We start from the raw sequence: 23791 nt of genomic DNA, 5'->3' as shown, positions 1-23791 counted from the left end.
TGGATTATGGGGGTCTGGATTGAGCTATCCAGCAACACTGTTGAAGCCAATGCCCTGGCCAACTTCAAGAAGCAGCTCAGCTGGGTGAGAACCTTTGATCAATAACCCGCTGGCAGCCAAATGAGTTTAAAGGGCCAAATGGACTACTAACCTCTTATGTTTCTTATGTTCTACTAAAAGTACAGGTTTGAAAGTCATATTGAGTTTTTAAGTCGTAATTCTAAGTTTTGAAGTCGCAATCGTTAGGTATAAAGTCGAAATTCTGACATATAAAGTCGCAATTGCGAGATGGCATAGCGCGTTTTTTTTTCACTCCCTGGCGGAAACGGGCCTCCATACACCGCAGTTATGATTCTGGCAGGTTTGGGAATTCTGGTTAATTTATTTTGTCGGAAAAGATCCCTGATCCCTTGTTTATCGTCTGTTCCTATTATGTATTTGTCTAGCTGTAAACTACGGTTACTAGTTTGCACAGGGATGTAGGACGTCTCCTCTCACTCGAGACCAGCGCGCAGAAATGATGACCGCGAGATTTTAATATTTCGTCTCCGCTTCCAGCGAATCGCTGTACATCAGCTTCCATCCGCAATCCTGATTCTGAATGGTTCCCGGAGAGGCTGTGTGTGAGGCGAGGGAGGGGATACTGCAGCTGCCACGTCCGTATGTTGGAAGAGAGCTTGACTGAAGCACAACAAAAGAAAGGAATGTGCAGAGAAGAGAGATCGGAGCTAGGCACGGCCTTGCAGTGGCAGTTAGGCGCATATTTAACTTCATCTGTGCATTAGCATCTCCGGCTCGGCAAACAGCGACCCCGCTTTCCACAGCTGCCCTGTGTCCGGCGATCCCAGCGCCCTGTTGTTGCATACGTGCTGTGTACAGACGGAGGGCACTTCTTGGACAACGCAGCTCACGAAGTTGATATCAGCGCGTTTACGGCCTTTGCGTTATTAGTGCGTAGAACTGTTCTTTGCGCGAAGGTGTTAATTTAAAGACACACTGTGTTTTCTTCTTGTTTCAGCGCTGTTTTCGACGGAGGAGTGTCGATTTTGTCTGGAATTGTCTCGTCGCTGTACTGCTCCCTTTGTTCTCCATAATACGTGATTTGGGCTTCTCGGTACACCGCTGTAGGTTTTCAGCAATCCAGGATATTTGTAATTTGTTACCTTTCCGCTGAGGGATCTGGCTTCCGGAAAGGGACATAACCTTTGCGGTTTCGCTCACTGAAACACGCTTCGCTTCCTCAAACTAGGGGCAGAGGCTTAATCTGGACTGGCAGGCGTGTTGGTGTGGCGTGGGAGGTCCTGATGCTGAGCTCGGGCAGAATGGAGGAGTTTGAAACCGAGGAAGAGGAGCCGTGGTATGATCAGCATGATTTGGAGCAAGGTAAGGGAAATAAGAAAGAAAGGGGCATTAGCAAAACGTAATTTTTACAGGGTTATAGGATGTTCTTCCTTTTTTCTCCAAGCCGGGAATTACTTCACGAACTGGAAAACCACAGCAGCGACTTCCAAACAGCGAAGTGCTGGCACAATGGTGTGGAAAAGGCCCGAGTTACTATATCAACAGCTGTCAAAAACGCATTTCAGGGTTTCCTTGCTTTTTAACAAATATATGCGATTATATAGTTATCTTCTCGTTGGAAATGCACAGTAGTAGAGTAGTTTTCAGCTGGGGAAGGAATAGAGCATAAGTGGGGGTTTTAAAAAAATGTTCAAAGCAAAAGTGTTGAACAGCTGAAAATCCGTTTGCCAGAGCGGTTAAGGTACGGTGGGATTTGTCGTTGACGGAAATGCCCCTTGGTGGGTTCGCTAAGACAGGCGCAGCTTGGCTTACTTTTTGCATGAGAATACATCTTGGGTGGAAGGTGAGAGGCGAAATGTACCACGTTTCGAAGTTTTGACAGTATGTTTGCTAAAACAAGCATTACCTTAATGCACAACTACAAGTTAAGGCCGTTTATTCTCATTTTGGGGGTGTTCAGTTCACTGCCGCCGTGCGGCATTTCAGCAGTGAGAAGTGTCACAACCACCTTTATTAGTATTGATTTTCAAGGTTAAGGACCAAACCACGTTTTTACTACAGTTTACTCTGCACACTCTACTATATGTAAATCTTCATAAAATCTTTACATGTCTTTTTGGGGAAAGGTATTTTTTGCATGCTCTGGAGGGATTTTGATTCCTTTGTCAGCCTGACTTCATTTTTTCCTGTTGGCAGCTCGGTTCTGTGAAGTCACCCTACTGTTACTATTTACAGGGCCATACAAAAACCCATAGACATTCTTGGGTCATTGATGGCGACCTAAAAACACCATTTCTCTCTCTGAATATAAATCTCATTCCACCAGGAACATATTGTTTGTGTCTGTATGTGTGCCCTGTAATGGACTGCTGCCAGTCCAGGGTGTTTCCTGTCTTGTGCTCCTTGCTTGCTGGGATAGGTTCCTGCTCCCCTGTGACCCTGAATAGGATGAAGTGGTTCGAAAATGGATGGGTGGATCAATGGTCAAATAAACTCAATCCAATTTAAACATACAACAATGAGAAAGCCTGATTTAAACACTGGTGGCTGGTCATCTCATTGATCTATACCTGAAAAAATGTCTTAAGATGCCCCAGTTAGGAGTGTATTCCCATGGAGGGCAGCTTTATGACCTTCTGTCACGATCTTGTCAGATCTCAGAAGCTAAGCAAGACTGGGGCTGGTCAGTATTTGGGTAGAAACACCACTAATGAAACCTCTAATTATGTTTGGTGGACCAGTATGTGGTAGTCTTCCCTCTGGGCTAGAATTTCCAAAACCATTGCTCCAGTGGTGGCTGGGGACCACACTAGACGAAAGGTCTCGACTACTTTGGTCACTAACAGTCCCATGGATGGATTCTTAAGAGCAAGGATATTAATCTCAGTGTTCCAGTTAAATGACAGTGCTGTCTAATCCTCACAAATAATGAGTAGGGGTGCGTAATACCTATTCCGGCTGAATTCCACTTGGAGCTCAAACAATCTTCCCTCCTTAAATTTCACCCTTAATTGAATTTGCAAAGTAATTTCTCACGTCACCTGATCTGCTATGCAGTGAAGCTGCTGGAGGTGATGACTGCCACACGTCACCCTGATGGGACTGCTTCTGAGTGGTGGATGAACTGGGTGCCCTCCTGCATGTTAAAGCACTGTAGGATCTCTTGGGATAAACAGCGCTATTTGTATTATAAAACTGTTTGGATAGTATTGTCCAAGTGCATGTAGTATTTTTGTAAAAGCTGAAGCTCTTAAATGTTCAGTTGATGGATCTGACCTTCTCATTGTCCTAGTCCCTCCCTCTTTGTCTCAGCAGAGCTGCACTCAGAAGTTGATCAAATGGAGAACAAAGCCATACAGTCATTTAGTAATTTAATGAGCATCCATGTTGATTCATGTTTAGAGTCGATTTCCACTTCCACCGTTAGGTTCCACTATTATGTTAGTCAAATCTGGTTGTGAACTGCGCCTGTATCTTCCTCTACAAAAATATTTAATGAAACCTAATGGGCTGTTGCTTTTTTAACAGTTTGGCACTCATAAACAAAGCAGATGATTAGGAATACTAAGCTGATATTGAAGAGCTGTATTGGTTATTAAGATGTGCTGTTCTACAGGTAGGCCTTCAAGCATCTCTGCTTTAGTACATTGCTGTTTGCTGCAATCCACATCCCTTTCCTCACTTCTGCCTTGCTGGGTTACTTGTTCATTCATACTTAATGTAGACTTTACACAAGTTAGGGTTCTAGATTTCCCCAATATTGTAATGTACACTCACTAGCCAAAATATACTGAGAGGTATTTTAAACACAACAGATAAGCATTTCCTGGATTGGTAATACCTCTCAATATTCTACGAGCTCCCTTCCAAATACTGGGCTGGGCTTCTGCAGGCATTCAGAACTGTTTGATTAATATGTGGCATATACTTCAGAGGCTTGGGAATTATTTGCTGCCCAGCCCCATTTTTCTTGTGGAACTGCTTTCAATTGATGTTGTAGTTGAGGTAATGATGTGTGGGATTGAATTGTACATTTGATCAGTTCTACCGGTTTTCAACAGGATTGAGATCTGGGGATTGGACTGGCTGGGTAAGGTGATGAGAGTCTTTCTTATACTCCTCAACTACCCATTGCCTAAATATTTAGGGAGTCTGTTTATGTGATGTGAGACTCCTCCATTTTCATTTTCTTACATTTTGTCATTCACTGAGAATGAGATTCCTTACAGTTTGCATATTGATGGTCACTGTTGCTTGGGCTTTGATTGATATTTTTAGCTATCGTAGACTAGAGTTCAAGATTCTGCTCTAGACTGCTGACTGGTTGATGCATTCTGATGTATTCTGGGTGGTACTGGTTTCTGCCTGGATTTCTTGAGTATGTCTTTGTGCTTCAGAGCTCCAGCAGTAGACGCTATGAACAAGAGGGAGAAAAGACAAGAAATTCATCTTTTCCCAGAGAAAGTGGGAGATAAAAACAACCTAACCTCTTTAGAATATATTGTTCTGTGACACACCTTCTGCTGTTTTGACAATTTTTTTTTTAAAACGTTGTAGTTGTGATGGATCTTATTTTGTGTGGTGATTAAGTACTTAGTGCATTGTTTTTTTCTAGGATAAAGCAATGATTAACAGACATGATCCTGTATATGAGGGCTTCTTGAAAGCCGCCATTATTATTTTTTTAAAATTTCATTTCCAAAAGGCGAAGAACCACACTTGTTGGCTGTCATACACATGAACATATGCTACTCTGTAGTCTCTATCTTGTTGGTGGTCTGAAGATATTGATGGTCTTTCTTTTGTTTTATGATGATAAGGCAAATTTTTATGGCCTTTTGTAGGATTCTGCTAGCCTGCACTTGTCCAAACTGTGCAGATTACATCCAGTCTTTTCTTCTGCGTATTAGTCTAGTCATGTGTTTAGACTTGGGTGTAGAAATGCCCACGTGTCGATTTCTGAGGTGGTCTTTGCCAGAGGCTGGCCTGAGGCACAACCAAGGAGACAAGCAGCATCTAGCTTGTAAGGGTTACAGGCGTGCAGTTCAGCATAGGAAACGGACATCAAAACTCCTACACTCATCGTACCCGTGGTGCAGAGTGGCAGAAGTGTGTTCGTCATGTTGGGTTTTACAAGCTGTGGCTCTGAAAGACGATCCAGAACAAGGAAGGGAAATTTAATACTAGTTATCTTTTCACTGGTATATTTCTAGGCTTGCCTGAGATTTTCCGCTTCATTGGTAAATATGTTTAAAAGCCTGCAGCTTGTAAATATTGTAACATTTAAACTCAAGCTGCTACACTATGGGAATCTTAATTCTAACTCTCTGGGCAGCTCCCGTTGTGAAATGAGGTGTATTCTCTGACTGGTCTCATATTCTTCTTTTCATCAGCTTCATTCAGGTATCCAAGGAGATCGGTCTGGCGGGTGGCTGGCTGGATGGTGTGTTTGACTTTGGTTTATCTTGGACGCGCAGTTCCTCTCACCCAAACTGACTGAACCATGCCAGGAGGAAATGTGTTATACTAGCCATGTGCCAAACCCAGCAACTGAGTATCACAGCTGCCCCTTTTAAATTTTATTTTTTCATGTGAATAGTTGCATACAAATGCTATACTTCAATCTGTGAGACAGGTGAGACACTGCTGTTGTACCCTTGCGCAAGGAACTTCACCCCAGTTAGTGATAAACAAAACATTTACCAGTCTGCCTTCCGAGGGTCAAAATGTTAGGCATCTGATGTGAAACAGTATTCTTCTGACACTTCGCTCTTACAGAATTAATAGCCATTAATAACAGCTACAATTATATCAAAAGTAAGACAAATAAAAATAGTGCTTTTTAACCATTCATCTTTGCTAGCTTATATTTAGCTGATTTGTATTTCTATAATAATTTGACCTTTAACTCAAGTTTCATGGGTCAGTTATACCTTACGAAAATTAGAATTTGAGCAACTTGTTGAACTATAACTCAATCTGAATGGCCAACTCTGTTATAGCTGACAAAAGCCAATTTAAATGGGTCAGACTGCCAGGTTGATCTGCCTGTGTAGAGGAGTTATCCTCAGATTCTAAGTAAGATTAATCACACAGTTGGTTTCCAACAGAAATGTCTTTTAAAAATCTTATGCATTTATCTTTCTTGAGAATCTCGTTCTTTTAGTACTTTAACCTTGCCGTTTTACAATATTCTGTTGCTCCCTGTATTGTTTCCAAAAGACAAAACCCTGTGAAAGTTCATGCAGTGTGGGGCTTCACCCTCAGCCTTGCACAAGCCTAAATGATTCTGCTGTGAATTGATTATCAGGTAGTGTTAATTTATTGTCGGTAATCTTTGTAGATGGTTGATTAACAGGCTTTCAAGTGGGATAGGGATGTCAGTGAAACTGTAAGGTCTAATACTGAAGGAAGATACATTTCACACAAAAAACACTTAACATTTAAAGAGAAGAAGAAAAGCTGGTGTAGTGAAAGCCGGTTCATCTTGGTACAATGCTGCCCAGAGCTTGTATCTGATTTTAGAGCTAAGGTGGTTTAAATCGGAAAAAAATATAATCTCCCACAATTATCTTGGGCATTTTCAGTATTGTAAAGCTGATAATTTGTGTGTGCTCCTATACATCCACTTCCCTACTGAAGGGAGTGTTGATGTGTGTCTACCTGTTCGTGTATTTGTGTATGTCTGTTTTTATTTTGTGTGACGTATCAACATATAACTGGCATTCGGCTTTGTACAGTGAGTTTTCCCCCTCGGCAGACACCCTTTGTCCTGCGAGAACACTTCAAACGACACTGGCTTGTGGCTTCTGAAGAAGATATGCATAGCATCTGTGTTTAATTTACACCTTATCTAGAATGTGTTTCAGCTTATCTTATGTTTGGAATGAGCTGCCCTGGCATGTGATGTACGTGCTTTACAAGATCTCTTGCATATTTAAATAATTTTGTTTTGCAATTTCTTTTTTTTGTAATTTCATAATTTAACTATGACATAAACTAAATTATTTAACTAATAATAAACTAACCACATTGAAGCAATTTGGTAGATATGCTACAAGAAACCAAAGAGGTTGAGCTGAACGGCAAGCTTTCAGGATATCAAACAATGTACTGTATACTCCCACACATGAGTAGAATAATGTCATTATCAATGTAGAAAACAACGTATTCTTGACAAGAGTTGCTGTAATTTAATTTTAAGATTCTTAAAATTGAAGCCTTCTAAGCATTGACTTTCCATGTGTAAGGTTTCATGCAATGTATTCCAAAAATAAATTGAAAATGACTTTATTATTCAATTCTGTATTGGGATATACATTTCTATATATGTTCTGCATGGTCTATTCTTGTCACAGTATTGCACTGATTAGAAATGAGGGTGATCGAACTACTCTGCTGCATTGTCTGTATTGATTCACTTGTACAGGAATAGAAGCTCCTCCTTTACCAACGATTTAATGTCCATTCGGTCTATAGATGTCAGTGAAGTGAAAGTGATCATCTGAAAATAGGAACAATGTCAATGACACCCGAAGAAGGCTCCACAGCTGAAATGTCTTTTCTTTTTGTCTCTTCTCAGCACGGAATAAACCTTTACTTGTTCCGTTGCAGCCTACACACAGATACTTTTTTTCATGCTAATCCAACAGAAGCCCCTGTTACACCACTGATAAATTTGATTTTAACTGGGTATGTGCGATACATGGATTTGGATGACAGGGTCTGGCCAATGTAGTTGCTACAGTCTTTTGCTGTGCGCCACCTGGCTGCTCACGGAGTCACCTCCTGAAAGCAGTCAACACTGCAGGAGTACGCAAGCCCAGAACACAGCAGGACTGTACGTGAGAGAAGGGGCTTCTGGGGTAATGAAGACTGAGTACCTCTCTCATTCTAGTAGAGAACAGTCCCTTCACGTCAGGGGGGTTAAGGTTGTGCTGCGCCAATCCTGTGCGGAGCTCACTGCTGGCAGCCCAGCAGCCTTCACAACAGTTTGCAACAGCTGATCTACTTTGGTTTAGCAAGTTTGCATGAAGATGGAAACCAAATCATCCCGTTTTGCTTCTGCACTCTCTCAATATTTGACTTCTCTGAAATTAAGCTGTGACGTGATGGGATTAAACAGCCAGATGCTTGTTTCAGACTAAGTGCTGTCCGTGACATGCTCAACAGCGTACGAGATGAACCATGCGTGGTTAGAAAAGGAAAATGCAATGGGTGCAGTGACCTCTGACCTGCTGTGAGGTCAGTTGCGGCGTGTTACGTCACAGGGCAAGAGTTTCACGTTCAGACTGTTCACTTTCATTCCAACAGACAGGCAGGTACTTTTTTTTCTGATCTGAAACTCAGTGCTCGCGTTTCTAATCCGCTTAGATAGTGATCTGTGTATAGACTAAACCCTTACTGATGTTGGTCTTTATCTGTGTCAAAGCCAAACACATCCATGAAATGCACAGAGCCAGGCACTTGTTTCAGGATTTGAGGCTCCTCTGTTCAGGATGGGGGTGTCACAGGCATCCCTCTGACTGGCTGGGAGGCACCTGTGGAGGCTGTGCGTTTCTCTGCCTGACTCCTCCCATGCCCCCTGTTCAGACCGGAGGTGTTGGAGAGCCATCTTGGTATTAGTGATGGTCACAGCAGTAAGCACTCCTAGTCTCTATAGCCCTATAGTCTGCCAGCCTGCCTCTTGTAGTTAATCTTTGTCAAAAAGCAATTGTAGTGTGAAAACAGCATGCACAAGATTACCTTATATATTATTTTAAATTGAAACCATTCAATTGGTTCCTAGGTGATTGATCGCCTGTTTCCCGGCTCTCATTTATATAAGAAAATGACTATGACTGTGAGTCCACAACAGGAGAATCTGTATCAAAAGAGCTTTGTACATGTGTGTTCTAATCCTTAAAGGACAGATGAGAAATGAAATGGGTACTGGGGCTAAAGAACAGTCAGCAGTTTTGTATTTGAGAATAAGAGTATAATTGAAAGATAATTGAATACTCGTTTACTTGTGAAGGCCATGGCCTAGTGCAGTCCTTGGTGTGCATCCCCGGTCTTTGAACAATGCCTTTTTCTTATCAAACTAGCTAGCTGTGCTTATCTTATTCTTTTTTCCCAGGGCCCGAGCATCACAAAGCAGTCCCAGTTTAGGCTTTTGTATTATGCAGAAGCCTTATGTAATGAGAGAACTCGCTTAGACCAGTTGCGTGCTCGGCAGTGATGCAGAGATGTGAAACGTGGCAGGCCTGTTAGTCATGCTTCACAGGTAAACGGCGGACACGAGGGCTGCTCTCGCTGGCACTGGCTTTGTCTCGCGCATCACTGACTTGCGCCAAGGCTCTTCCAGTTCAGCTCCGCTGTGAATTAGCAAGGCACGGACTTCAAATTCAATGCAAGAACGGCACTAACCTCTTTCAGGTTGTGCGTCTCATTAATTAACCATAATCGGCTTGTTCTACCTGCCTGTTTTGTTTCAAATGAAGGACTGAAGAGAAGTGAGTTGTCCTTCGGTGCCTTTCTCTAGCTCAGACCAGGGATGGCAGCTTAGGTTCTGAAAAGCTGCAGTCTAGCTGTTTTTAGGAGACGCCCCTGTAAGATCAGTGCTCCCGATCTTTTAGACCGTTTCAATTGCAAGTAACTCTGCAACCTGATAGGCCTTAAATGAGCTATCCATCCCTCCATTTTCAAATGTTCCTTCCAATTCAGTGTTACAGGGGAGTCAGAGCCTGTTTTGGAAGTCAGTGGATGCAAGTTGAGCTACACCCTGGGTTGGATGCCAGTCCATCGAAGGGCAGACACGCAGACACAAATGCTCTCACACATGCGACAGTTTTCCCAGAAGCCAATTAACCTACCAGCACGTCTTTGGACTCCTTGAGGAAACCCACATGGAGAGCATACACACTTCACGCAGTTAACTTGCACTAGTTGCTTACAAAATGGTGCATGTTTTTATAAACTGATGATTGACAACACTATGCCAGACAAATTCTCTCGATGCCTTAGAAAACGGAGACTATTTTAGGTGGTTGTGATAATAAAATATACATGGTATCATATCCTTCCCTTTTTATATTCCTTGCAAAGAAGAAGTTGGAAGAAAATCTGAAGTACTTGGGATTTGAAAGCATTCAATTTATTTAAAAGACAAGAGGTGATATATCATTTCTGCTCACTGGTTTAAGTAATTCACTTTCACTGCTGGTACTGTAGGCCTGTAAACCAAAGGTGAGATGCCTATTCTCCTTGGCTATTCATGGGCTCAGGCAGGGAAAGAGTGTTATCAGCTGTGGGACTGTGATCTCTGCAGGGCAGTGCTCTGTGAGGCTGGGATTAATTACCTTGTCATCCAGAGAGAGAGCTTGCAAAGCACACTTCAAAGCACCTAGCGGGGCCTAATCCATACTCGTTAGGAAGTAGATTAATTAAAGAAAAATAAACAGATTAGTCTCTGCCAATATTAAATACCTGTTTGTGCTGTATCCACTAATTGTGTGTAAAATTCTGACATATATTGATTTATTTGCAGGGAGTGCTTTTTTGCCTTGTGTTTGTAAAACCTGATTTACCTTTTACTCTGCAACCCATCTGTCCTGCTCTCAAATCAGGGGGTCAGTGCTGTGGAAGGTGTAGGGTTCTTGTGTGTGTAGCCCATCAGAGCTCCTGAGCACATGGCCGAAGTATAGATCTGGTGTCCCAGGAGGAAAAGCCTGTTTTCTAAATAACACTTGCCTCTCCCTTGAGTGCCTGAGCTGTCGGTTTTAATTTAGGGTATTGTGCAGCAGCCCTTTTTCATTAGTAAAGTATTTATTTAAAGGATAACTAGGGGGCACTCAAGCAGTGATTGCACCCATATTTTAACAGTCTTTTGTTGACCACTGTTAGATTATTAAATAGGAGCTTGCAGCCATTTCCGTTTTAGGATGTATCCACTGGAAAGCTATGATATGTTGTATTACTGTCAAAGGGTACACAGCAGCAAAGTTGAGACAAAAACATGTATTAAAAGCGATTTTGCCTGTATTTACAGCAAAGAGATACAAGCTAATGATAAAGATAATGGTTATCTAATGGTAATGAAATATTTAAGGTACAGTGAAAAAACTTCATCGATTTTATCAAATTAAATAATCGATATGAAAAGATCTGGATTGCAGCTATGCAGGATATGGATTTTAGGTTGTACTGTGTGCAGTATATGAATTCCATTTGTGTGACATTCTGTCCTGAAAACAAAGCTCTTTCAAGTTGGTTTTCAGTTAATCTGCTTCTTTAACTGACAATCTTTAAAATAACCTTTAAAGCTGCCTGATTCAAGCATTTACATACTTAGTAGCAGGAACCCTAACATTTGAAACAGCTATGGCTCCCTTGGTTTGTGAGACAGTTTTAATTCCAATTGCCCTTGTTGTTCCTTAGAGAAAATTATCAAGACCTGTAAATTGAAGACGGCAGCATCTGTCTTTATTAATCACATACAAGGAAAGATTCAAAACAGAAGGTGACAGTGTGACTAAGAGTGCTGTCTCAGAGTGATGTGATGGATGTGCCACAGCTTATGTTAACAAAGGTCCCTGTGCTTAATCATCGTTTTAGAGAGTTTTCTGGATACTGATTTCAATTTTACTCAAAGGCAAAATCTTCAGTTCAGTGGATCTGTAATATTGTACTTTCCCAGTATTGAAGTCAAATCCTTGGAAGAAGGATATCGTAATGAGTCATGTCTTACTGTTAATTCTGAAGAAATCTATTGGCATGACTTTGTGTTTGCCTTTGGAGAACTTAATATTCTTCACTTTGTAACTTTCTGGTTCGCTTAAATTAATGTATAACATCTTGCTCTTTAATTGAACTTCTCTGTTTAGTATTGCACTGTTTTTAGTTGTGTGTTGATGTCATTCTATCATAAATTACAGACAGAAGTACAGTATAATGACCTCATTTTCCTGTGGGAAATACTGAAAGTTGTGTGTGAAGACATGCACTCCTGTTCTTAAAAAATCTTCTGCTACCAAGAGAAGCCCCAAGGTGTGTTAGTTTTGCGTTCGGATCTCATGGTGGGGTTGTGTAACACATGCTGTCCCCGTCTCAGATCTGCACCTGGCCGCAGAGCTGGGGAAGACTCTGCTGGAACGCAACAAGGAACTGGAGGACTCCCTGCAGCAGATGTACCTCACCAACGAAGAACAGGTGCAGGAGATCGAGGTATGGAGTCACAGGTGCGCCGCGTCTCTCGGGAACAGGAAACAGCTACCACTTTCAAATTAAAACTGCTTTCTGACACAGTGCAACCAGCTCTGTTGGGGCTTGACCTTTACCAGAGGTGGTGGGTGTTTGTAACAGTGTTTTCACAGTGGACTAGACTTGCTCTCCTGTCTTTTCAGACTGTGGTGTGATGTCATCTCAGTGCCTAATTTAATAATCCTACCGCAGGAGCCAGCTTCAGTACTGAATTAGTTTAAGAATAGAACCAATCCATTCCATAATTATTGTGAAACGCCAACTACAACATTGCGGGGAAAACACACAAAGTTACATTGCACATTACCTATTTTGCACAATATCTATTCTTTATTTCTGAGGTGCTGCTTTGTGTCTTTAGGGAAAGATCACAGGATAGAACATACTGCATGCAGCACTTAAGCATATTAGGATGTATTCTGGAATTGATCAGAGCTTGAAGGCAGCAGAAACCAAAATGCAGTAATTGGTTGTGAAGTGATTATTGAATTATGGCCTTGAAAGGGTATGAAAGAGGTGTTCTTCACGTGGTGCACCTTAGCCGTCAGATTAAGGCCAGGGTAGAGATAATTCCAAGGGCACCTTTGCTGTAGCTGCAGTGCTGTCATTGTGTGCTGCCCTGCCATCTCGGAGAGTGACAAACGGGCTGTATGGGGAGAGACTGGAGAATGTGCTCTCCATCTGCAGCTGCAGCTTTGTGAGCCATTTTTCTGCGGTCCCTCTCGCTCGGGGACAGAATTGCTAACGCGCCACCTCATCATGGCAGGAAAGGGCTGCTGTGTCGTAGTGTTTAGTGGATTAGCTTGACCCATGCTCAGGGAGATTTAGTCAAATCTGCTGCATTCCACAAACCTTGAGATCCTGGGCACCCTTAATAGAGCATCTTCAGGACCAGTAAGATCACGTAAGGCACTAAACTCTGGGTAAGGAGAACTGGTCTTCTTGTGCTGTGCAGCCGATAGAGTTGTGGGACTACTGGTTCCCATTTGAGCACGGTATATTATTTTACTTTGGCCATCAGAAAAACAAAATCAAGTGTTCGTGGGCCAATTATAATTTATGATTGCTTGAAACAGCTCTGTTGTTTAATTCTGTTGCAGCATTTTCACAGTAAGTTTCTAACTATCCTGTACATTAGAGAATGGGGGACTGCAAGCAGTGGAGAGGATTTTATGTCCCTTGTCTATGGTTTGTTGGCCCAATGCAGATATGGTCATTATTGTAAAGCTCTTTTTCTGGTCGTTGCTTTGCCTCTTTCACTGTACCCTGACCTACAATTACTTGAGATTAGCACTCTACCACCAAAGACCTCTTTTTTTTCTAAATATTCAGGCAGAGTGAAATGTACATTCAGGATGAAAGGGTTATCGGGGTAGACCCATGCCCAATAGGTTAGTTAACCTGTTCACATAGCTGGATTGTGAAACTTATACAGTGCGGCATTGTCATTTGGCACACAGGCAGATGAGACCATGTTACTGAGGTATATAAGCCCTTGGTTTAATGGACTTCAGATTTAAGAGAGAAAAATCTGCTAAGGAGGACTTTTGTGGGTAAAATCAGAAATATTGGAGTTTCCCTGCAATAGCGAATTGCTTACTATGAGTGCTCTTTGCGTTTCATATCTAATGCAAGTACTTCAAAAGACCATTTAAAAAAAGACACTAAAATGCTAACTATATAAAAAAGCTCTAAAATGCACAAATAATAAAACAAGGTAAAAAATAATACTACTGGGGAGGTCCATTGTTTGTGTTTCGTATGCTTTAGCGAATTTCATGCAGTATATTTCCGATGCATGAAATAGAAAGCTTGAATACTTATGATAAGGCACAGGAACAGTTTTCATTGACTGTGTTGATGGCATTTGTTAAATAATGATCCAGGAAGCATATTTAGCATATCTACTTTCTCCTATAATAGTGTGTTTTGGGGCTGAATACTGTAGATATCACTAGTGATTTAAAAGACGTTCGACAGTGCTGAACAACTCTTCCCCCATTAGTCTGTTAAACTGAGGGTTTACTGCATTAAATTGCCAGCACAATTCAGAGTCCATAGTACTGTGCTCCCCTTGGGCCCATATGTGTCTGTGACAAATTTCCCTGAAATTTGTGGTACACTTCTAATTATGTAATACTTTGAAAAGGCTGCCTAATTTTAGAATTTACAGTGAATTCCAGATACAGACTTATGTCTCTTGATCAGCAGGGACATTAATGTTGAATTAGCAGATCTTTTTGTGAATCCTATAATAGTACTGCATAGCTTAACCAAGCTTTACCAGTTGCCAGATTGTCACAGCATTGCAGATGGAAGGCTGATCCCCAGAGCAGGCCCATGAATTAGAGCAGAGCTTGATCCGAGAACAGAATTAAATGGGTCATTGTTGTGCTCCAGGGTGTTCCTGTATTATTAACAAAGATTGCGTTAATGTTCTGCTCACCTATGTCCTGTGTGACCTGATCCCCTCTGTGTTTCATTTGAGCAATTAAATGGCACAGTGCGTTTGGAAATGAATGCACAGACCTGACACGGAGCAAATGGAAAGTGTCTCTGTGGGTGGCAGTAAATGCTCTTGGCAACTTTAATGACAGTGTCAGCTTTTCATGAGCTGCGATGAGCTTTCATGGCCTAACATAAGTTCATGTATGTAACAGAAGGTTATTTAAATAGAAGAAAACAAGTAAGAAAAGACAGACTGCATAACACCCAAAATGAGGTACTGGGTTAGTAAACTAGAACTTCTAGGTGTATTTGGAGATTAGAAATATAGCTCATGGTTCTCCCAAACAATAAAAAACAATAGTCACATAGTACTCTTTTCTGATTTTACATCCTCTTTTATGTGCTGTTTTCCAAATTAAGGCCTCAAATCAGAAACTTCAATCCACCTGATGGAAACTTTTCATTGGGTGCAGAGAAGAGGCAACAAGCAATCAGAAGCCTATTGAGTGCCTATTGGCTTTATGAAGGCTGGAAATTATGGTTGACTCTGTGTTGTGCCCACAGTACCTCTCCAAGCAACTGGAGATGCTGCGGGAGATGAACGAACAGCACGCCAAGGTCTATGAGCAGCTGGATGTGACGGCCAGAGACCTGGAGCTCACCAACCAGAGGCTTGTCCTGGAGAGCAAGGCTTCACAGCAGAAGATAGAACGGTAAAGAGCTCTCGTCTTTCCAGTCTGCAGGGAAATGGCTTGGAGGCTCCTGAGAGGCTCAACTGATTTGTGGTCTTCAGTCAGTGCAGGTTGGATCTTGTGGTCTACAGGTCACTTGCTGGAATTTGAGCTGTGTCATTAGCACTTTTGGCTATGATCAGGAATCCTCACCCATTCAGTCAAGCAGCACGACATTTTGAACTTGGTCAGAGATTCCTCGACATCTCCTGTGGCTGTCTTTGCACCTTTGAATTTCTGGGGATATTGGAATAAACAGCATCAGGGAGCAATCCTGACTTTATAGATTTAAGAAAATACTGTTCCATTGTTCTACATACAATTCATTCTGTAGCCCTATTCAGAAATGAATTGTATAAATAATTGCATACAATAATTGTATTTTACACATCTGTCTGCATACGTTCACAGAATTAAAAAAAAAACGTAACCTCTAGTTTTCCTGGTGGTGTTTTACAGAAGAAAGTGAGCATCTGTCTGATTTATTTCCTCTGTGTCTTTCTTCTCCTGCAGCCTAACAGGGACCATCGACACCCTGCAGGCCCAGGTCGATGCTTTGCAGATTCAGGTGGAGGAGATGCGCTCACTGGAGCAGCTGAGAGTCCGCAGAGAGAAGAGGGAAAGACGCAAAACCATTCACTCCTTCCCCTGCCTCAAGGAGCTCTGCTCTGCTCCCAGGTAGTCCTGCCCTCTCTAAAACCACCTTCTGCTGTGGGTCTACCCAGCTTACGCACCACAATGCTTAGCCATTAACATCCCCTCTATCACGTTTTCTGTCACTCTTCATATGTGACACCAGATACATCTTCCTCCTCAAGCAAGGCTACACCCCCCACAGCACATTCTGGTCTCTTTGCTCCATTTTTACTGCCGGCATCTGACACCCTGCACAAACGATGCAACTTGCTGCTCCTTAATTAATTTCATTTGCGTGCTCTAAAACGGCATCCAGACAACAGAATTTTCAATTCTGTTTTCCAGCCTTCTTCCAATCATATTCCTGAGGCCCACAAGTACCTCTGTTTTTCATGCCACCGACGCTCTTAGTTTGTTAAATTGAGTATGACTGGTGTGAAACAGGAAGACATTCTGCGTCAGCTGCACAGTGGCCTTTTAAGAGAAGATTTGCAGATCATTGCCCTGTCTCAGCCCAGATCATTCTTAAATTCACCCTTCTATACCTGATCCATCCTTCACCCCCATTTGACCCCCTGCTCAGCAGGCCCATCAGCCAATCTGAGGTTTTGTCTTCCCTTCTGTGCAAAATCCTCCCGCCCAGCCGACCTCTGACTCTGTCCCTCCCGCCCCCAGGTACGAGGATGGCTTTGTGATCCGCAGCTCGGCATCGGAACTGGAGGCCAAGCCGCTGGAGCAGGAGAACGAGCGGCTGCGGGAGACGGTGGCGTCTCTGCGCTCGCAGGTGCAGCAGGAGCGGCAGCGGAAGGAGGGCGCCGAGCGGGAGTGCACCGCCGTCCTGCAGGAGTACACGCAGCTGGAGCGCCGGCTGCGCAGCGCGGAGGGGTGCCAGCTGCGCATCCGCGAGCTGGAGACGGAGCTGCGCGAGCTGCAGCAGATGAGGCAGACCAAGACCTACGTGCTGAGCGGAGAGGACGGCCTGGCCCAGACCCTGCTCAACAGCGCCCCCGAGAGCGACACTCTGGAAGAGCCCCTGGCGGAGGAGGCGAGTCGGAGCCGGGCCCTGCCCTCCTCCAGCCCCGTACGGAAGAGCTGCAGTGACACGGCCCTCAACGCCATTGTGGCCAAGGACTCCTGTGGGCGCCAGCAGGGCAGCTATGCCCTCCACGCCAACAGCGTGCGCAAGAGAGGCATGTCCATCCTGCGGGAGGTGGACGAGCAGTACCACGCCCTGCTGGAGAAGTACGAGGAGCTGCTGGGCAAGTGCCGGCGCCACGAGGAGAGCCTCCGCCACGCCGGTGTGCAGACCTCCCGCCCCGTCTCCCGGGACCCGTCCATGAAGGACTGCCGTCCCCCGGACAGCGCGGGGCCCCCACACCCCGAGACTGTGGAGAGCATCAGCAAGCAAGTGGAAGCGGTGGACAAGCGCCTGGGTCAGAACACCCCCGAGTACAAGGCGCTCTTCAAGGAGATCTTCTCCCGCATCCAGAAAACCAAAACGGATATCAACTCCACCAAAGCCGGAAAGACCAGCAAGTGAAAACCGGCCAGGCTGAACCACATGGAGGACTGCTGACCAAGATGTGAGGGGACTGACAGGACCTACTGTCGTAGAATGCTTTAGTTTAGTTCACTCTGTTAGACAGCAGCCCATCCGTGACATTTATTGATTTAATTGCAATATGCATTAATTGCTTTGTCTGCCTCAGTCCAATGCTGAGTCGGGAACCTGAAAGTTTGTTTGCGACGAGCTGATTGCAGATGCCTACAGAGTGGGGAAGGGGAGTGTTGTAAATGAGTCTGGTAACAAGCACCCGTCTTCAGGGCAGCAGTGACTGAGTGGTGGGTAATCGCAGGCCTTGCATTGTGAAAGCATTCTTTTCGCCTCCTGCAGATGTCGTGGGTACTAATCATACAGCATTGTGTGCTCTGCTCACTAAGCAGCCATTTGGATTTTTTTTATTTTTAAGGAAAACAAAATGTATCTTCAGGAAATTTCTCAGGGGTTTCTAGAAGATTTGGGCATCAGACTCTTCTTCTAAAACTTTGGAACAAAGGTTAATTAAGGGTAATTTGGCTTTTTCTGTCTATATGCATGTTATTTTCTGGTTCAATTATGTCTGAATGACTTAAATACTTACAGTATCAGTCTCAAGAACTGTATACAGCCATCAGCACTACTGAGAGATTTCTGTACAATTCTAAAGGTCACTTTCACTCCGACCTGTTCACTGGCTCTGTTCGCTAGGCATTTGACTGTCATCTCTCTTGTACTGCAGCTCAGTTGTAGTTCTTCCTAAGAACACATTTACACATTTCCTAAACCACTCAGCATGTGCACTGCAAAAAACATTCTAATACTGTTAAATTCCAAACAAACCTGCAAGTAATGAATGTGAGCCTTTCCATTGAGAAGCTTATAAAGCTAACTGGATTGAGGCTCACCAGGACCAGGGTTGGCTACCCCAAGTTTAGAGCAAAAGGCTGGGTGGGGCAGATTGTAGCACCCTGCCGAATTCCTTTCAGTCGCATGTGGAAGTTACTTTCAGAATGGGGAGAAACAAAGTGATGTCAAGGAATGTGCTGAGAATTAGAGCTACCTCTTTAACTTGTATTGTTCAGTCTTGGACTAGGCTTACTTCCTATTCTACTGTTATCATTTCTTTCAACTCTGCAATTTTAACTCCCACCCTTCTCCTGCACAATTAAGGTTGTATCTGTATCTTGATGTAGCTAAATTTGCATAGCTTTAAGTGAGCTTCCTAGCTTTAGGCAACTGTAGCTATACGTATTTGCTACTTGAATAGGGTAGTACAACTGACTCTGTTGCTTTAGCTACAATACCACTTATAAATCGCCAATAACTTTCATGTAGGCCAGGGAAGGGTAGCTTCAGTAATTTAAGAGGGCAGCTTCTTAAAGTATTTATCAGTTAAGTATTTTACTATACTCTATATATCTATTAGCAGGATACTGAAACATTTCACATCTTGCTTATTATACTCTTTTTAATTTCAGTGCACAGCTACAAAATTTTCAGAACACTAGTCCAGTATGATATTTCCTTTTGTTAATTTTAGTGTGAAAGTTTAGTGTTAGTACAGATTGGCATGTTTAAGCCGGTCAATCACAACATCAGAGACAGATGTGGAAAACGTTTTCTTTTGTTCACTCTTCTTAAGAACCTGAGGGCCTGTGAGGGGTTCAGAATGTGAACAGTTCAGATAAGGAGGCTTATCCAATTTAAGTCGCACTGCAGTAAGATGGGTGTATCATTATTTTTGTTGCCAGACCAGTTTCAACATTCCACACTTTCTTGCTCTTTTTGCTACTTCTTGGAGAAAGCCTGTTACACCAGCATGATCCAGGCCTGGTCTGTGCCCTGAGTCTCCTAGCTTTGGTGGCAGCTAAGATCTTTATTGCATGTGGTATTCGAACATTGTACCAAACTATCTCAATGAGATATTTCAGAAGCTATTTTCACGGCTCAGTTCCTGGTTTCAGATATACTGCTATTACTTATAACAATTACTTATAAGGTATAGCTGCTATTACTTATAACATGCAGAATTCTATCTGTCATTAATACATTTTCAGGAAATAGTTACACCCCTATAGCTGCCTTAAAAGGGTACCTCTTAATGACCTACAGACAGTTGGGAATCACACATCTTTAATAAGCCATCTTTATTATGTAAGAACTTATCTGTATCAATTCTAGACATTTGGTTATTGTACCAATATAACTAAGAAAAGGAAATATTTAAATCCACCAATTGTAGAGTTAGTTAAACGTATCCGATTTTTATTGGTGAAAACAGTTATATAAAGGTCTCATTAACCAGATGATTCAATGAAAGCTCCAATTGGGCTGGAACAAAACTGGGAAGGTTTAGAATGTGCCATGAACTGAGATTAGGAAATGTCATGTTCTTCACTTTTGTGACAAGTTGTCTTTTCTTGCTGGTGGTATATTCTGCCATCTCTCTGGGACTTGCACTAGTAAGAATCTGGCCTCCTGCTGCACAGAATAGCTCCCTGCACTGCAGCACTTCAGAATTGGAGCTGTTTCTGACTTTCCCGCTGAATTCACGGAGAGAGGGGGATGCATGAAGCAGTTTACCATAACACTCGACTGTGGATGTCAACTTCCCTGCTTTCAGGAGCTACTGGAACTATTAATAAGTTACAAAATTGCCTAATAAACTGAATTCATTACCTGTTAAGTAGTTCTGTATGATTTGAAGCACTTGGATGAATCTCAGCTCTGTGGGAATATCAGTTTGGAGATGTTTTGCTCCAGGAATGGGAGTGACAATCCTTGAAAGAGTCATGAAAGCAATAACACAACTGCAGCCCCACTCTCAAGATCCAGTTCCCACAGTGAACATGGCCACATTTCTAGGAGTTTTGCTGAGTTCATATTGCTGAAAGGCAGCTCCATGGGTTGGAGCTAATGATAATGCAAGAGATCCAGCAGTACAGAGAACACAGTTGGATTTTATTTAGTGTTATAAAGGACTTGCAGTGACTCAGTCGAATTCACTTGCAGACCTCTGGAGATGCTCTATCAACAGAAGCTTACATTTGCTAATACAGTAGATGGCCCCAGTTAAGCCTGATGGAACTTTTTTGATACCATATTTATTCTATTGTAAAAAAAATATATAGGCTCTGCCTTACAGAGCTAGCCTTTCACTGTTAAGCCATGGAAACTGTGATTTGTTTCAACATTGCTGTTTATACTGAGCCTTGCTGATGCTGGCACCTAACAGGTTTAAAAAACTCCTGCCAAAACAGTGTTCCTCTTGCGCTTGGGATTGGGCAAGAAAGTGTGACTGCGAATCCTTCTGTGCAAGCAAGCTCTATTGCCTAGCATCTTTCTATGCACTAGTTACATTGCCATACATTTACTGAATACTGTACATATCAAAGCCGCGTTGTAGGACTAAACAGAGCAAGGCCTATATGCAAGTGTCAAATCCATTACCAAGCCAGTTCAGAACAACTGAGTCAGAAATTAGATGTTAGATATAATTTCAAAACCAGATTAAGTAATTCTATACCAGATCAAACATGGTGATGTCGCATTGATAACATGTAGACCTGATGAGCAAAATCTTATCAATACATCTCATATCGGTTAATGTCCTATGTTCGGGACCCTTTTGTCTTCTGGATGCGTTTATATACCTTGGGGATTTGTGATCATATTTGAAAGTTGGTGAAGCAATGCTGCAGTATTGTAAATGCCAATCGAAGTGCTGAGACAAGTTTGTTCTCCAGCTAAATATAGACCAGCTGCAAAACATGTCTTCTGAGTTCTTTATTAATACTCCCAACTTGTCATGGAAGGCAGATGCACATGATTGATGCTTTAATAAATCCCTGTCCACAGTCCTTTTTCCTTGGTCTGTTTTGGATCAAACACACTGCTCTTGCTCCTAGTGAAAAGCTATACAAGGACCGAGGTCCAAGGACCTTTTCCCAATAGTAACAATATTCCACCCTCCGTATGCTGGAGCCCAGCTCATTTAAAATTGGAAGGGATTTTTAAGATGATGGAAAAAGTAAAGGAGGTTGCTGTTGAGTTACTGTTGTCATTCAGTTATTGTCTGATTCCTTTTTTTCCCCTTGAAAATAAAATACACAGCCTTTTGCCATTTAAATGAACATATTCTAATGTCACAATGAGTTTAAAATGGAACCCTGAGTCTCGCCACAGTAAAACCCAAACTCTGGTCACTGCCTTGAGGTAGTTGCTCTAGACTGGTGCCTTAGTCAGGGCAACATTTTCAGAGCCCTTGTACAAAAGTGGGGAATGAGCCCAATTTTAAACCAGGGTAAAATGAAAATCATTGTGTACCACACAATGTGAAAGCTTTCCAAGCAGTAGCAGTGGAACTCAAATTGCTTATAGATGAGAAGAACAAAAGGGTGCTTATGTACTTTTAGCAGCTGCAGTGTAAAGCACGCTGCTACTGACCTGCTAGGTCTCAGTCACAATCTGCAGGGTCTTTAACCAAAGCTTAAGACCTAACCCAGGCTGCAGCTCAATGGCTGTGTGCACAGAACAACACGGCAGAAATAAGGCCTCATCCTTATCCATTGTCGGTCTGGGTTCTCTCAGGGTAACTTCACTGTTTGAGAATGGAATTGGGAGCGTCATTTAGAGGTTACAGACGCAGACATAAAGGGAGACATTGGAAAAGTTGCCAAATTGTGTAGTGGAGCTGTTTCCCCACTGCCTTAATAAGGAACAATTTTGTTTGAAACGGTATACTTCAGGATATAGCAATGTTTAGGAGTCTTCAAAATTGCACTTAGAAATGCTTCCTAATGTCTCATGTATTGTATTAATTTGAGCATTTCCATACTGTTGGACTCACAGAATTAACAAAATGCTTCCCTGTGTATATGAGTGTTCTTATTCCAAAAGCATTTTCCCACATCCTTTACTAACACCTACAAGGAGAATTGGTTAGAAAATCTTAATGTGATGACTTATGAAAGTTTGAATTTTATTATTGTCTTGCTGTGTCCTACATGTTGAAAAACATTCTTAAATGGTGCCATATAATTATGTTGAAAACTTTCTTCAAATCTGTAAATAAGCTTGTTGTATTTAAGTTAGCTCTCACCAGTTTAATGCTGTCCCATAGTGTAATAATTTAAATGTCTGTATTTAACCCACTGTCTTCTGTCTCTGCCATATTAAAGCATTTCCAAGCAAACCTCTTTTACAATGTTTTTTATGTAAATCCCAGACAAGGAAAAGAAGGAATCAGCAGTGGGGTCTGGTTTCTGAACTTGATATAACAACATGACATGGCCATTTATGCAAAGATGACATTTATCAATGGGTCTTTCCCATTTGAAAATGCCCACTATAAATTGCAGTTTACAAATTCTTCAAACACTCTTATGTAAACTGAAAGAGTTTCTCTTATGTTCTATTAGAGAAGTACGGTGTATTCATTCATCAATAAGAAGCCGTTAAGGTCAAACACAGATTAGTTTTGTCTAGGACCATTTCCATACTGGCACGGAAAATCCCGCATGTTTCTGCATGCTTACATTCGATCAGAAATTGCAGTGATCCGAGTTTAATGCACTACAGCTGTGTATAATTTCAGCTGTGTATAATTTCAGGTGCTCACTATACGGGTAGACTTCTTTTCCTTGTAGCATTTACCGCTTTTCTAGGTAGCTCAAGTACAACATGCAAACGAAAAAAATAACAAACACAAGCACAAAACACACACAAGAAAATGCGAACGAAATAACGTTGGAATTTTTCACAACTGAAATGGAGTCACGAAGAAAACTGGAACGTTGTAAGTAAATTTCTGTTAAATTAAAAAAAAAACGAACGACGAGAATTCCTATTATTTCTCGACGAATTTTTATAAATTTGATCGACTTTGTAATAAATATTAATTTAGAGCATGTATCATCTACTGTACTTTTCAGATTACGTTTCTAACAGTTTATAAAAGTATTGTATTTTATTAGGTCTTGTATTAAAAGGAAAGTACATTTTTCTTATATTATCTTGAGTTTTCTCCAAGTCAAAATAAGAAACTGATTTTTAAGTCGCAGAATGAGTTAAACAAACTTGCAAAGTGAATAAAATGCAACCTTATGAAAACTGGATGTTTTAATAGCAGAATCGCTGGCGCCGAATTGCTTTTCCTACACACCCGAGCTTCATC

General features: G+C 42.2%; 1 protein-coding gene across 3 annotated transcripts; it reads left to right on the top strand.

Moving 5' to 3' along the window:
• The first annotated feature begins 340 nt into the window (after positions 1 to 340).
• cdr2l (cerebellar degeneration-related protein 2-like) lies at positions 341 to 22810 on the top strand. Of its 3 annotated transcripts, none has more exons than XM_015356600.2 (6): positions 341 to 950; positions 1250 to 1383; positions 12113 to 12225; positions 15274 to 15422; positions 15954 to 16118; positions 16752 to 22810. In XM_015356600.2, the coding sequence occupies exons 2-6, from the start codon at positions 1305 to 1307 to the stop codon at positions 17614 to 17616; spliced, it is 1371 nt and encodes a 456-aa protein (XP_015212086.2). In that variant the 5' UTR covers positions 341 to 950; positions 1250 to 1304; the 3' UTR covers positions 17617 to 22810. The 3 variants fall into 3 exon arrangements, with proteins under 3 accessions (XP_015212086.2, XP_015212083.2, XP_006635164.2); XM_015356597.2 differs by having other exon boundaries at positions 341 to 1124; XM_006635101.3 differs by having other exon boundaries at positions 341 to 1383.
• The last annotated feature ends 981 nt before the right edge of the window (positions 22811 to 23791 follow it).

Source organism: Lepisosteus oculatus, chromosome 9 (genome assembly GCF_040954835.1).
Source record: "Lepisosteus oculatus isolate fLepOcu1 chromosome 9, fLepOcu1.hap2, whole genome shotgun sequence".
NCBI lineage: Eukaryota > Metazoa > Chordata > Actinopteri > Semionotiformes > Lepisosteidae > Lepisosteus > Lepisosteus oculatus.
Note: the sequence above shows the minus strand (reverse complement) of the source record. Positions and strands in the feature narration are given on the sequence as shown.

Coding starts and splice junctions, on each gene's coding strand:
- cdr2l (XM_015356600.2), top strand. CDS start 1,305: ATGCTGAGCTCGGGCAGAATGGAGGAGTTTGAAACCGAGGAAGAGGAG. Junction 12,226..15,273: donor AACAGGTGCAGGAGATCGAG/GTATGGAGTCAC, acceptor TTGTGCCCACAG/TACCTCTCCAAGCAACTGGA. Junction 16,119..16,751: donor GAGCTCTGCTCTGCTCCCAG/GTAGTCCTGCCC, acceptor TCCCGCCCCCAG/GTACGAGGATGGCTTTGTGA.